Source organism: Artibeus jamaicensis, unplaced genomic scaffold (genome assembly GCF_021234435.1).
Source record: "Artibeus jamaicensis isolate MK-2021 breed Jamaican fruit bat unplaced genomic scaffold, CSHL_Jam_final contig_465, whole genome shotgun sequence".
In the NCBI taxonomy this organism is placed as follows: domain Eukaryota; kingdom Metazoa; phylum Chordata; class Mammalia; order Chiroptera; family Phyllostomidae; genus Artibeus; species Artibeus jamaicensis.
In genome coordinates this window covers 23,115,751-23,128,190 of record NW_026521843.1, presented here as the reverse complement: position 1 = coordinate 23,128,190, position 12,440 = coordinate 23,115,751, and the positions used below count along the sequence as shown (strand labels likewise).

General features: G+C 36.8%; 1 protein-coding gene and 1 long non-coding RNA gene across 5 annotated transcripts in view; one reads left to right on the top strand and one right to left on the bottom strand.

The window, feature by feature from the left end:
* ARHGEF33 (Rho guanine nucleotide exchange factor 33) overlaps positions 1-11,760 on the bottom strand; it is a 49,910-nt gene extending 38,150 nt beyond the window's left edge. For both annotated transcript variants that reach the window (XM_037149052.2, XM_053667165.1), the window contains exons 1-4: positions 11,736-11,760; positions 10,060-10,109; positions 2,403-2,567; positions 1,949-2,070 (exon numbers count right to left, since the gene is read on the bottom strand). In XM_037149052.2, the coding sequence (XP_037004947.1) occupies positions 1,949-2,070; positions 2,403-2,567; positions 10,060-10,109; positions 11,736-11,760 (362 nt within the window). The remainder of the gene's footprint in view (positions 1-1,948; positions 2,071-2,402; positions 2,568-10,059; positions 10,110-11,735) is intronic.
* LOC119052062 (uncharacterized) overlaps positions 1-12,149 on the top strand; it is a 38,153-nt gene extending 26,004 nt beyond the window's left edge. For 2 of the 3 annotated variants that reach the window (XR_005083058.2, XR_008392026.1), the window contains 2 exons: positions 1,444-1,631; positions 8,023-8,121. This is a non-coding gene — a long non-coding RNA (uncharacterized LOC119052062). Of the gene's footprint in view, positions 1-1,443; positions 1,632-8,022; positions 8,122-11,785 lie in introns of those variants that run through there. The other variant, XR_008392027.1, reaches the window with a different exon arrangement.
* The last annotated feature ends 291 nt before the right edge of the window (positions 12,150-12,440 follow it).

The window sequence follows — 12,440 nt, the reverse complement described above, 5'->3', positions numbered from 1 at the left end:
AACATGGTCCAAATGAAAAAAAAAAAAAAAAACAAAAAAAAACAGAACAAAACTCCAGAAAAAGAACTAAATAAAAGAAATAAGCAATCTATCAGGTGCAGAGTTCAAAACACTGGTTATTAGGATGCTCAAGGAACTCATTGGGTACTTCAACAGCATAAAAAAACCCAGGCAGAAATAAAGGTTATATTACTGAAATAAAGAAAAATTTACAGGGAATCAACAGTGGAGTAGATGAAGCTGAGAATCAAATCAATGATTTGGAACAAAAGGAAGAAATAAACATCCAACCAGGACAGCAAGAAGATAAAGGAATTAAAAAAAGAGAGAGAATATAAGAAGACTGGGACATCTCCAAATGTGCCACTATCCAAATAATAGGGATGCCAGAAAGAGTAGAGGAAAAGCAAAAAATTGAAAACTTACTTGAAAAAATAATGAAAGAAAACATTCTTAATTTGGTGAAGGAAATAGACATACATGTCCAGGAAGCATAGAGAGCCACAAACAGGGTGGACCCAAAGAGGGCCACACAGAAACACATCATAATTAAATTGCCAACAGTTAAAGATAAAGATAAAATCTTAAAAGCAGCAAGAGAAAAGCATAGAGTTACCTATAAAAGAATTTCCATATGTCAGCTGATTTCTCAAAAGAAACTTTGGAGGCTAGAAGGGACTGGCAAGAAATATTCAAAGTGATGAAGAGCAAGGACCTACAACCAAGATTACTGTATCCAGCAAAGCTATCATTTAGAATGGAAGGGCAGATAAAGTGCTTCCCAGGCAAACTAAAGCTAAACGAGTTCATCATCGCCAAGCCATTATTATATGAAATGTTAAGAGGACTCATTTGAGGAAAAAAAAGATCAAAACTATGAACATTAAAATGGCAATAAATTCACAACTATCAAAAATTGAATCTAAAAAAGCAAACTAAGCAAACAAGCAGAACAGAAACAATCATAAATATGGAGATCATTTATCAATTGAGAGAAGAAAGAGGGTGAATGGGGGGAAAGTACAGGGATTAAGAAGTACAAATTGGTAGGTACAGAATAGACAGGGGGATGTTAAAAACAGTATAGGAGATGGAGTAGCCAAAGAACTTATATACATGACCCATGGACATAAACTAAGATGGAGAATTGCCAGAGGGAATGGTGGGTACTGCATAGAGGGTTAGAAAGGGGGAAAAATTGGGCCAACTGTACTAGCATAATCAAGAAAACATATTTTTGAAAAAGATTATGTGTGTTTAGTGCTGAAACTTTACTTGAGTCAACCTAGGTGAGGTATTATTTAACAAATTTATTTTCCATGGTAGTGTTAAACTAACAGTAGCATTAGAGAAATTTTATAAAATTAATAAAAAAAGAAAATTGCTGGTGACTTTCCCTATCTTAACAAAACAATCATTATTTTATTTATTTACTTATTCTAGAGAGAAGTGAAGGAAGGGAGAAATAATGGGAGAGAAACATCAATGTTAGAGAGAAATATGGATCGATTGCTTCTTGCATGCACCCCGACCAAGGGCTGAACCTATAGCCTAGGTGTGTCCCCTGCCTGGGAATTGAACTGATGAATGTTTGCTTTGAGGGACGACATGCAACCAACTGAGCCACACTGGTGAGGGCAACAATCATTATTTTAAAATATATCTTTTTAGTTGTTATTTTATGTGTTATTACAGTTGAAATCAAATTCTACGTGTCATTTTATATCATTTTCATTGTACTGCCTATTAAGTGCATTTTCCATCTAATAGTTACCATCAATTTTTTAGTATTAACCAACTTTTATGGCTCTATAACCTCTATCACATGCTGACCCATGGATCCCAGTGGCCAGCTAGCTCTATACTGATAGTGGAGAATGTGTTTTCAATGTCTGCACAAGTCATTGCTTATGAATTTGCCTGTGGTCACTTTTCAGAAGGAACTCACTTGGCTTTTACTTTCCGAGATTCTCTTCGCTTCTCCTGTTGAAGCTGTTCAATTTTCTGTTGCATTTCTTCTTGTTTGGAAGTGATGGCCTGTATCATTGACATGGCATTGCTTAGCTCTTCCTAAAAAAATAAGGATTGGTATGTATTTAATCTGCTGTATTGGGTAAAAATTTAGAATATCTAGTATATAGTAAGCTTTTAATACATATTTGTTAAGTGAATGAATGAGTCAATGAATGAGAAATGGAAAATTTACTTCTATTGTGGTCTCTAGTTTTAACATAGAGATCTAAGAAAGAACAGCATAAAATAAAATATTTTTCCATGAGAATTAGTGAATAGGCAAGAGGGAATATTCTTATAATTGGCTGCTATGTGAAAAGGTAAGTTTTCTACTTGTGTAACTAAGACCAAGAATCAATCTTCAGCAGGGAAATAGAAGACAAGCCTACCTTGAAATAGTTTAATGAATTCTTCATCTCAGTAACTTTTTCTTCCATGGAACATTTGCAGCTCTTAACCTTCTCTTCCAAAGCATATTCTCCATGTTGAATTCTGGACAGTTCTTGCATTGCTTCTGTGAAACCAGTTTTGAGTTCAGAGGCCAGGGCCTGCAACTAAATAAGACATGAAGAGTGAATGCAATTTGCTGTAAATAATTAGAAATGGTGCCACTGACCTTTTGAACTTTTATTTTTGTTTGAGAAACCAGCTCTTGAAAATTTAAAGACCTCATTTCCTGGTACACTAAAGTTCGAATAACTTAAGGCAACATTGGCCCCATTCATCCAAGAAAAAGAAGCACATACTGATGCTTGATAGTGACAAGAAATCAAGCAAATAATTAAGTTTACAAGTGCATCTGTAAGCTACTATGTAGTCTAACACCTTTGGTTAAAATGAGATTTACTTGAAAAGCAACATAAGCATGTGAAAGACAGTCTTGGTCCTGTAACTCTTCAAGTTCCATGAAAGAAAAGATGGGTCATATTATCCCTGGTTGTTAGGAGAAGAGGAAGAAATTCAGTTACATTTTTCTAAAAAATATTAAATGATAAAAACAGTAATGACTAAGCATATCTGAGAATTTCTTTGAAAGGGAAGAGCCTTTCATTTTTATTCTTGAATGGTATGGAAAAGGAGATAATGGCATTTTCAGGGGCAGTGTGCTTTATAAAGAAGACACAGAACCATCTGCAGTGGTAGGAGCTCAGCACGTCGTCGTTAGTGATATGACTCATCTTTAGCAGTAAAGTCTGGTTGTTCAGGAGTGCACATGTTGGACTTCTATTGTCAACGTCCACACCATGAACAGTTGTCAGTTTTGGAGTCAGACAAGACACAAATCTCAGTGATCTCCCACACGTGCATGGACCTTAGGCAAGTCCGTTAACCTCTTTGAGGCAGTTCCCTTACCCATCAAATAACTATAACAACACCCATTTCACCAGGCTGCTTTGAGACTGAGATGAGTAAATGCAGGTAAGGTACCTGTCTAGTGCATGCTAGGGACATAGAAGGTGTTTAAGAAATTTTAATTCCTCTACCCTTTTAAATGGCAAATCAAAAAGTTAAGCAACAAAAAAATGGAAAAAATGGAACATTTAATAAAGTTCAGTTTTTTTATTGAACAAATGAAAAACCATTTTCAACACAGAGTAACAATAATAACAAGGTAGCATTACTTTCTTGAAATTTATAATCTTATACTCTGCTAAGCAGAGGAACTCTTAGCTCCAGATCTCTCTTTAAAACATAATTATTTAGAAAGTTTGTTCTATAATTAAAAGTATCCACCAAGTATTCTGGTTTTAAAGGGATGGAAATTAAAGTCCAGCTACCTTAACAAAATTCTTTCAAATATGTACTTCTAAACAATTTGGCTTCTGGTTGTCCCAATGTTTCTAACTTGCTCTTCCCACCATAAAATGACTTAGTTATCTACGTCCTAGAAAATAAAGGATTTTTCGGTTCACTGAGCCTCACAAAGGTTTCTCTTGAGGGCTGGGAGTAGGGAGAAATAAGAGGAACCAAAGAGATTATTCATTGGAAAAAAGCCAGACCTGTCAAGTGTTTGGGACTGGAAGACTGGGAAACAACACAAGCAATCTGTTTTTCATTCCAGTTGTTTTAATTTTAATTAGTCTCTGTGATGGATGGTAGCACATGTCCTAATCCAGTTATCATGATGGGTTAGATCACCAGATCAACTACTTTTGATCTGGTAATTCTCATTATGTAAATTCATCTTCTATGAGCAAAATAAACAAAATCTACAACTATATATTTTAAAAGCAAAATTTATGCAAGTTTTAAAATTGAAGGAAGGAAAGCTGACGTTCATTCAGGTACTCTGAAATTCACTCAGATTTCCTGCTTGAAAAACAAAGAGAACCAGTATCTGACAGAAATAGGTTTCACTATCACTGCTCCCTTAGGTGGGTGTGTGGAGTTTCCCCAGGACCTGAAAGGCAACAAGCAGGGTCCCAGAAGAAAAGACTTTTCCTCACCTGTAGAACCCCAGCTCTCAAAAAATTAAGAACTATCAAAATTTTTCTCTAACCACTAGGTTGTGTAGGGACTTTGGGAATTTTGAAACCATTTGAGCTGTGGGCCCATTTCCTTCACATATATTACTTTGAGTCCCTTGGGTACCTGCCTTTGAAGTTATAAAACACTACTGCTTTATAAAAAGCTTCACGACCAGTGACCAGCCAGGGAGCGGGTGCCCTAGTGAGCACAGTCACACACCTGAGACAGCAGGTCACTTTTAGGATGCTTAAACTCTTAGTATCTTTACTTGCTCCAGACTGGTGCTCCAGTGCCAACTAGCCATTCCTTTGTGAATTAAAAAAAAAATACTCTGAAGACATGGACTTAGTATATTTTTTGTGCTCTCTCTTCAGCTTTCTTATTTGATAGCCCACAGCCCACCCCAAGTATTAGAAATGGGTGTCTACCTTGTTCTCCAGCGAGTTGAACACGTTCCTCATCTCGTTGATTTTTTCATGAAGCTGCTCTAGAGAGGTTATGATCCCTCCATCCTGCCGCTGAAGGCGGGCTCCCACTGGAGGCAGGTTCAGGGAAGACTTGTACTTCGAAGCCTAGGGTACCACAGAGGGCATCTTAGGCTTAAAGAAATAGGGGACAGGAGTCCGAATTCTTCCTATTTCCTGCTCTTAATTTCTCTTGGTGTTTTTTTAAGTCTTCCTAATATGAATTTTAGTCAATGTCTTCCAACCGAAGATCCCTCAGCTAAATTTTCTTAAAGTATGCAAGTTATTATATAGATTTCTTCCTCCTTTCTGTCCCATTATCAAGGTCAGAAAGCTATTATGGGGAAAATTTGGGGGACTGGGCCTATATTTGAAAACCCTGGAAACTCATTAATGTCAACATTCAAGAAACCTCTCTACAAGACATGACAAATTCCTGTATCACCTAACAGCTCGGCAAGAGCAAAGCCCAGGTGTTCTGAAGTAGCAAATAATGGCAAGGAAGCCAAGATCATTTTTTTGGCTTCCGACCAAACCAGGGTTGCTATGGAAGAAGCTTGGTCATCCTGCTAGCTTCTATCTCCCTAATTTAAGGCTTCTTTATTAATCTCCAGAAATGTGATGATTTAAAACACAAAGAGGGAAACATGTCATTTGAATAGTTAAGAATAAATTTCCTGAGTCTACTTCTCCACAATTCCTACAGAAGTTGACCCTTAAAATCATTATTACAGGGTACTATTGAAGCTGATACAAAGCCTGGTATGCCAGAAACTGATCTTACTGATTCCTGGATGCACCACAGGCCTGATAGATAGAGTTAACTTCTCATGTGTTGGAGACATTCCTCAGCTGCAAAAATAAGACTGAGGCTGAGACAGGACTTGCAAATCCTATGAAGCTTTCAATGGCAGTTTGAATGATGAAACCTATTACCGTAGGACTGGTTCCCATAGTTTTTCAATTAGAGGTCCTTTTGGCACATAACTTATTTTCTTAAATTATTTTCATTACAGAGAAATAGAAAAAAAGAGAATCACCCCAAATCTTGTTACTTTACTATCACCATCATGTTTAGGTATATTTTCTGTTTTTTTCTATGCATATGAATGCAGATTTTTATATGGTTGAAATCACACTACAGTTGTATTTTGATCTTGATTCTGCTTCCTCTTTTTGCCTAACATAAGCATTTTCCTTTATCCTTAAAATTTTTCCTAAATATCTATTTTTAATAACTATATAATATTTCATTCTGTGGTTATTGCAGAGTTAAGCCACATACTCTGTTTGAAAATTTATGTTGTTTGTAATTTTTTGATATTGTAAATAATGCTGACAGTATGCTTTTTATTAAAAGCTTTGTATGTATTTGAGATTTTTTCCTTTGGGTAAATTCCTAAATATGAAATTACTGTGAGTCAAAGCATGTTAGGCAGTATTCAATCCAAAGGAAAATCTGTTGTTTTAGAGAGAGATAATACATTCAATTAATTAATACATATACAAAATATATTTGACCAAAGGGCTTGAAAAGTTGTAATAATATGGCTATATTTTCTTAGAAACATACTGTATCATGTGTAATGTCCTAAATTAGTATATTTAGAAAATCATGTCTTGAACATGATATATAAAACAATATAAATGGAGCGAGCTGCAGTGTTTACATTCCTAAGGTTACAAGTGAGCCAAAAGCATGCTGAAGTTCAAATCATAACTGTAACGGTTGAGCTAGGGCTGAATTGTGCAGTTAACCCATCTGTTGCCTTAATTGTGGAACCACCCCCCTACTTCTCATGTTAATGAAATCATAATTTTAAAATCCATATGAAAAATATAGTAATCAAGAGTGAAGCAACACAATCTGACTCTGAAAAGAGGTAGGAGTAGACTTTGAGAAGGCTAGATACAGTGGACAAAGGATGAGAGAAAAAGGAAATAGATCTGAGTTCAAATAAAAAGTATACAGCGCTAAGGAGCACTCAGGGTTTCCACATGACTCACCAGACCTGGCAGTAATTCTGCCTGCACTGAACTGGGAAATGGTAGTGCTCATTATTCTGTTGGCTTCTGTGACCTGATTTGTTATCTCATACTCTTACCACAGAGGTCAAATCCATCCAAGCAACAAAGAGCCAACTGGGAGTGTGAACATTTTAACATTAATAATACATTTTAAAAGATTTTATTTATTTTTAGAGAGAGGTAAAGGGAAGGAGAAAAGGAGAAAAACATCAATATGTGGTTGCCTCTTGAGGGCCCCTTCTGGGGACCTGGCCTATAACCCAGGCATGTGCTCTGACTAGGAATCGAACTGGTGACCCTTTGATTCACAGGCCTGCACTCAATCCACTGAGCTACACCAGCCAGGCCTATTAATATATTTTAACTAGTAATTTGTATTAAAGGTTCTGCCAATTTATACATATCCATCAAAACCAAATATTATTAATTATTTTATTATTTGCTAATTAGGCAGTAAAAAAATAATCCTTATTTTAATCATTGTTTCTTTGAACTTCAACCTTTTCTTCTATTTATTAGCCATCTGTAATTTTACCATGGTCAACTGCTTGTGTTCTCCATCCATATTCTACTGCAGTCTCAGAAGTTTCCTTTTTTATTGATTTCTATGAGTATATAGCTATTACAAAGGTTTAATTATAAGGATTTTTTTCCAATTTTGTTATTTGTCTTTGAATTGATTGAAAATATAAAAATAATTGATTGAAAAAATATATGTATGAATTTTCTAACCTTTTCCATTGTGATTTCTTCTGGTGCTTTTTTACTTAGATGTTTTACATCCAGAGATAAATATCCACTAATTCTAAACTTTTATGGTTTAATTTTTTATATTTAACCTTTTAATCATTTTAGAGTTTACTTTGATCAGGATATGAAGTGAGGATCTATTCTTTCTTTTTCCCCCCAAAACCACACAATTTCCAGACACCATTTGGTACCAGACTGAATGACTGCAGCAGACCTCTTGGCCCAAAGCAATACACACATTTTGCAGATGTTTACTCATTCATTCAGCTATTATTTATTGAATATTTTTATATTCCAGGTACCGTACTTGATGCTGAGAATGTACAAAAGAGCAAATTGTACTAAATCCCTGCCCTTGGAGCTTACATTCTAGAGAGAGACAGACAATTAAAAAGTAAATAAACAAGTTAATGTCAGGTAAGGATGGGGGCAACATCCAAGAAAATAAAATAAGGAAATAAAGAGTGGCTGAAGTGTCACATTTTACTTCAGATTTCACATTTTGCTCTCACTTTTTAGTGTAGGTTGTATTCTATTATAGTTAACTTTGCCCTGCTTCCCTCTTTCCTCTTCCTCTTCTGTCTTTACTTCTCCTCCTTCGTCTTCTTTTGGTTAAATGTTGCTTGGAGCAAACAAACTGGGGCTTAGAAAGCATTCTTTTAAGACAAGAATGAGGTATAATCACAGCATCATAGAGATCATATAGACCAATTCACTTCCACGGCTTCATTTGTTCCACTGTGAACAGATGTACTTGGATTTGTGATACAATAAAAGAATGAGGCCGCTGCCACCACTGCAGCTATATTTAGCCAACATTCAGGGAGTGACCTACATAAAATCTGTAATAGACTTTAAATCATACCTGAGTTTAAAGAGATACTCACATTCATTCAAATGCCATACACAGGTCAGATGTTAACAGAGGGGAGGTGGGCAGGGAAGACATTTGGAAGTGTTGGACAAATGAGGCATCAAATCAGCATTGAGTGAAGACTCTCTTGTTTCCAGGCCTTTGTTCAAGCTAGTCCCTCTGCCTGAAATACCCTTCCCCATAACCTCTTACCAAATGATCGTCTTGTCCTTAAATGCCTGGTTCATATCCTTCAGTCAATATCAATTCATCCTTCCCCCATATCCCATGGAATTTTTTCAATCCTTCTGTTGTAATCCTTCCAACAGTCTACCTTGTATGTGTTTACCAGGACACTTAAAATCATCAAGAAGATGTGTTTCATTTATTTTATCTCCCACTAGGTCAAACGGTAGACTTTGCACAGAGCAGCTGTTCAATCAATGGGCATTAAGTTGAAATGAGGCTATTTCTTCTGTCCCCTCTCATTGCTGGTCCGGGTTGAGGAGCAACATGATTGAAGATGTTTACGTAATCCTGTGCTGGCTTGCCCTAATTGGGTCCACAGCAATGATCTCTTATATGATATTTCTAGGAACTTGTTATTTTCACTTTCCTGTCACTTAAGCTCACCAAATCTAAATAACATTTCCCCCAAACTATCTGTTCTTCTGAATTTCTGTATCTCTTTTAGGAAATAGCTTTTTTTCCTAGTTACTAGGGCTTAAAGCCTTAGAGTCAACTTTCAAATCACCTTGTCTTCCAACCCCCACCGAGCTCTGTCAGCTCTTCCTTCTCAGGTGTTCCAGATAACACTGTCCTAACTCTGGAGCAGTGCACCCGTTTCCCTCGCCCAAGCTGCTTTTATGTTACAAATTGTGTCAGAATAAACTTCCCAGTTTTTAAGGACAGAAAATTTACTTTAAATTTACAGTCGGAACATAGGAGCCAAATAAATACTATTCAGAGAGCCAGAGCAGCCTGACTTTAAATATATTACAAAATGTTTTCTACAATTTTTGTCTCCCTTGTAAATTAAATTATTCCCATTATTTAAAGGAGCTTAACACTTTTTTCTATCATCATGTTCTAACATTTGCCACGTGAACCATCTTTTGATTTTCAATTGTGTCTGCTAAAATAGGGAATTAAGAAAAACAGATTTTGCTCTCTCTTTCTCTCTGGGGGAAATCCTGCATGGAGTGCTGACCATGGTGGCAGCAGCAAGAAAAGCAGAGCTGATGTGGGAGCAGTGGTGCTGAGTTTTAGAAACTGGGTTAAGTGGTCCTTTAATAATCAGTTTTCTTAAAAGTGCAGTGGGAATGGTGCTCTCTACCCTGTCTATCTAAATACAAGGAACTTGTTAAGTGAAGAAATATGATGGTACACATGGACGCATTTGTAAGCGCTAAAAATTATACATACAAGACAGTCATCACCATTAACACATGGGACTGTTCAAAACAATCTCTCTGTCTTTACCTGGTAAATCTGTGTTGAAGGGTTATTCATCGTCATATGTTCGTTCTCTCCTGTGGGGAGAAAGAGCTTTGTTCAGTCAATACAACTCATTCTGTCACTATCCTCTTTAGACCTGGGCAGGGAATAAGGGGGCTTACAGGATCCTAAATCTGTGCCTGCTGAACAAGAGACCAATGATTCAACAACAGCAAAGCATGAGCTGGTATAGGTGACTTTACATTCAGGTCCAAATGACCAAACCGTACCTACCTGATGGATGTCCTACAGAAAAAAACATGTTCTACTGTGATGGTGATGTTTCTCAGCTAAACTGAATGATTAGCAATCAATCATTAGGTAGAAGTGTACACCAGTGAAGGGACTCGCTTGTGTTCTTGGGGCTGACTGACGTTTGACTGAGGGGGTGGTTCTCTAGTCAGGAAGATTGCTCTTCACCGGGCACCTGTACAGTTGTCACTCTCTCCTTCTCAGGAGGCCTGGGTAAAATACCCTGAAATCTCCTGCCTCTGATCCTTGCAAAACTTCTGAACTCTGACCTTCTGTCACTGTCCACATCAGCTAAGAGAACTGTGCTGTCCTCCTAGGCAAGAGGGTTGATAGAAAGGAATTGTCAATGGAAGATGTCTGGGAAGGATGGAGGCAGAAAGAAAATAGTCTTGGCAATGTTAGAGACTGTGAAACACAGGTCAGACACAAAGGAGGTAGTAGATTATAAAACCCACTTAAACCTAAGGAGAAGAAAGGGTGGCCCAGCACGTACCTTTCAGGATCACAGTGGTTGGCTGCAAAGACAAGGCAATCCGTGTAAAACATGCAGCCCCTTGCCGATCCATTTAGCTCTGTCTCCATTGTGTCACACTGTGTGTATCAGCAGTTTATACATCCAGTCCCTGGCTGCAAACATTTGGTTGTGTGAATATGTATATTGTTCTCCTAAGACATGCTGGCATAGGAAATCCTTCCTTAGAGGAACCAGCACAGTATGTAAATTCATAAATAATACATAGCCTCAGCCCAGAACTTATACACACAGAGGGCTGTCCCTTTAAAATCCAGATGGTTTGAGATCACCAAAACTTCCTACATCAGCTTGAGTCAAGATCCCTTAGCTCATTTTGTGCTATGCCCCAACAGCCTAGTGTCATGGCAAGAATCGGAACTTGGGAACAGAGACAGGCTCCCAGACCGAACTTTGATATTTTGTGGTCGTAGCCTAAATTCTCTGTGACTATTTTCTCATCTGATAACAGAACCTCCCTCCATATGGCTGATTCTGTGTGGTAAAGATTGAAAAAGAAAACTCTGTTTCTAGGCTAGCCTACAAGGTGTTAGATGTCTATTAGTTGAATGTGTATCTTGGCCTTATTGATCAGATTAGTCTGAGGTAGTTCTAAATTTATTGCTAAGAAAAATTAGACAACTGCTCAGAAAAAATTATATAAATATAATTTTATGTTTCCCCAGCACCAAGTCTATGTTCTTCATGGACATTCTACGATGATGAATGAGAATAGTAAAGATAATATATTATTGTTTTTTAAGTTTAATTTTTACTGTATTTTTTCCATGGCTAGTTATCCCCCCATATTATTTGTTTTGAAAACACAGGACGACAAGACTATAACACACATTTCTTAAATTCTGAGTCCTAAAGCAAGACATATGAAAAATCTAACCTTGCTTTGTTTTTGTTTTTTCCATGGTGCCTGCTGCTTCTCTCCTCCAGCATATTCTTCAGCCTTGCACCTTCATTGCCCCTGGATCAGGCCACCCCCTCTTCCCTGGACCTGTCGATTGAAATCAAGAGTAACAGACAGCAAGTAGAACTGACGAAGTAGCTGGACTTACTTTATGTGTTGACTTGAAAAAACTTGAAATGAACACAGCTATTAAAGGAGACTTACAGTGAGGTTCACATACTTTTAGAAGAGTGAAAACATTGAGTAAATATTTAGCTTAAAACTTAAAGGTAAATATTTTGTGAATAACTATAAAATTCATTAATTATTATACTAATTTTTAATGTGGTGCATTCTTATTTGGATCAAATCAATTAATTTAGACCCATGGATTTTATTCACAGGTTATAGTTTAGGGCAATTATTTAAAAAGAAAAAATTTGAGCAAGGATGAAAGCCAATATATTTGTTTCTATTTCATTAAATATAAACTTTCTTGATGGCCTTGTCCACACTTTCAGCATCTTTCAGACTCTTTACATCCAGCAGATGCTTCTCAGTTGTGGCCTGGTGGTCATGACCACTAGACATAAAGCTGCAAGTTGAGAATGCAATCTAATAAAGAAACCAAAACTATCAGTGTTGTTGATATTGGCCCTTTTTTTTAACCATCTAGGATTTTATCCTTTTCTGATGATTGAA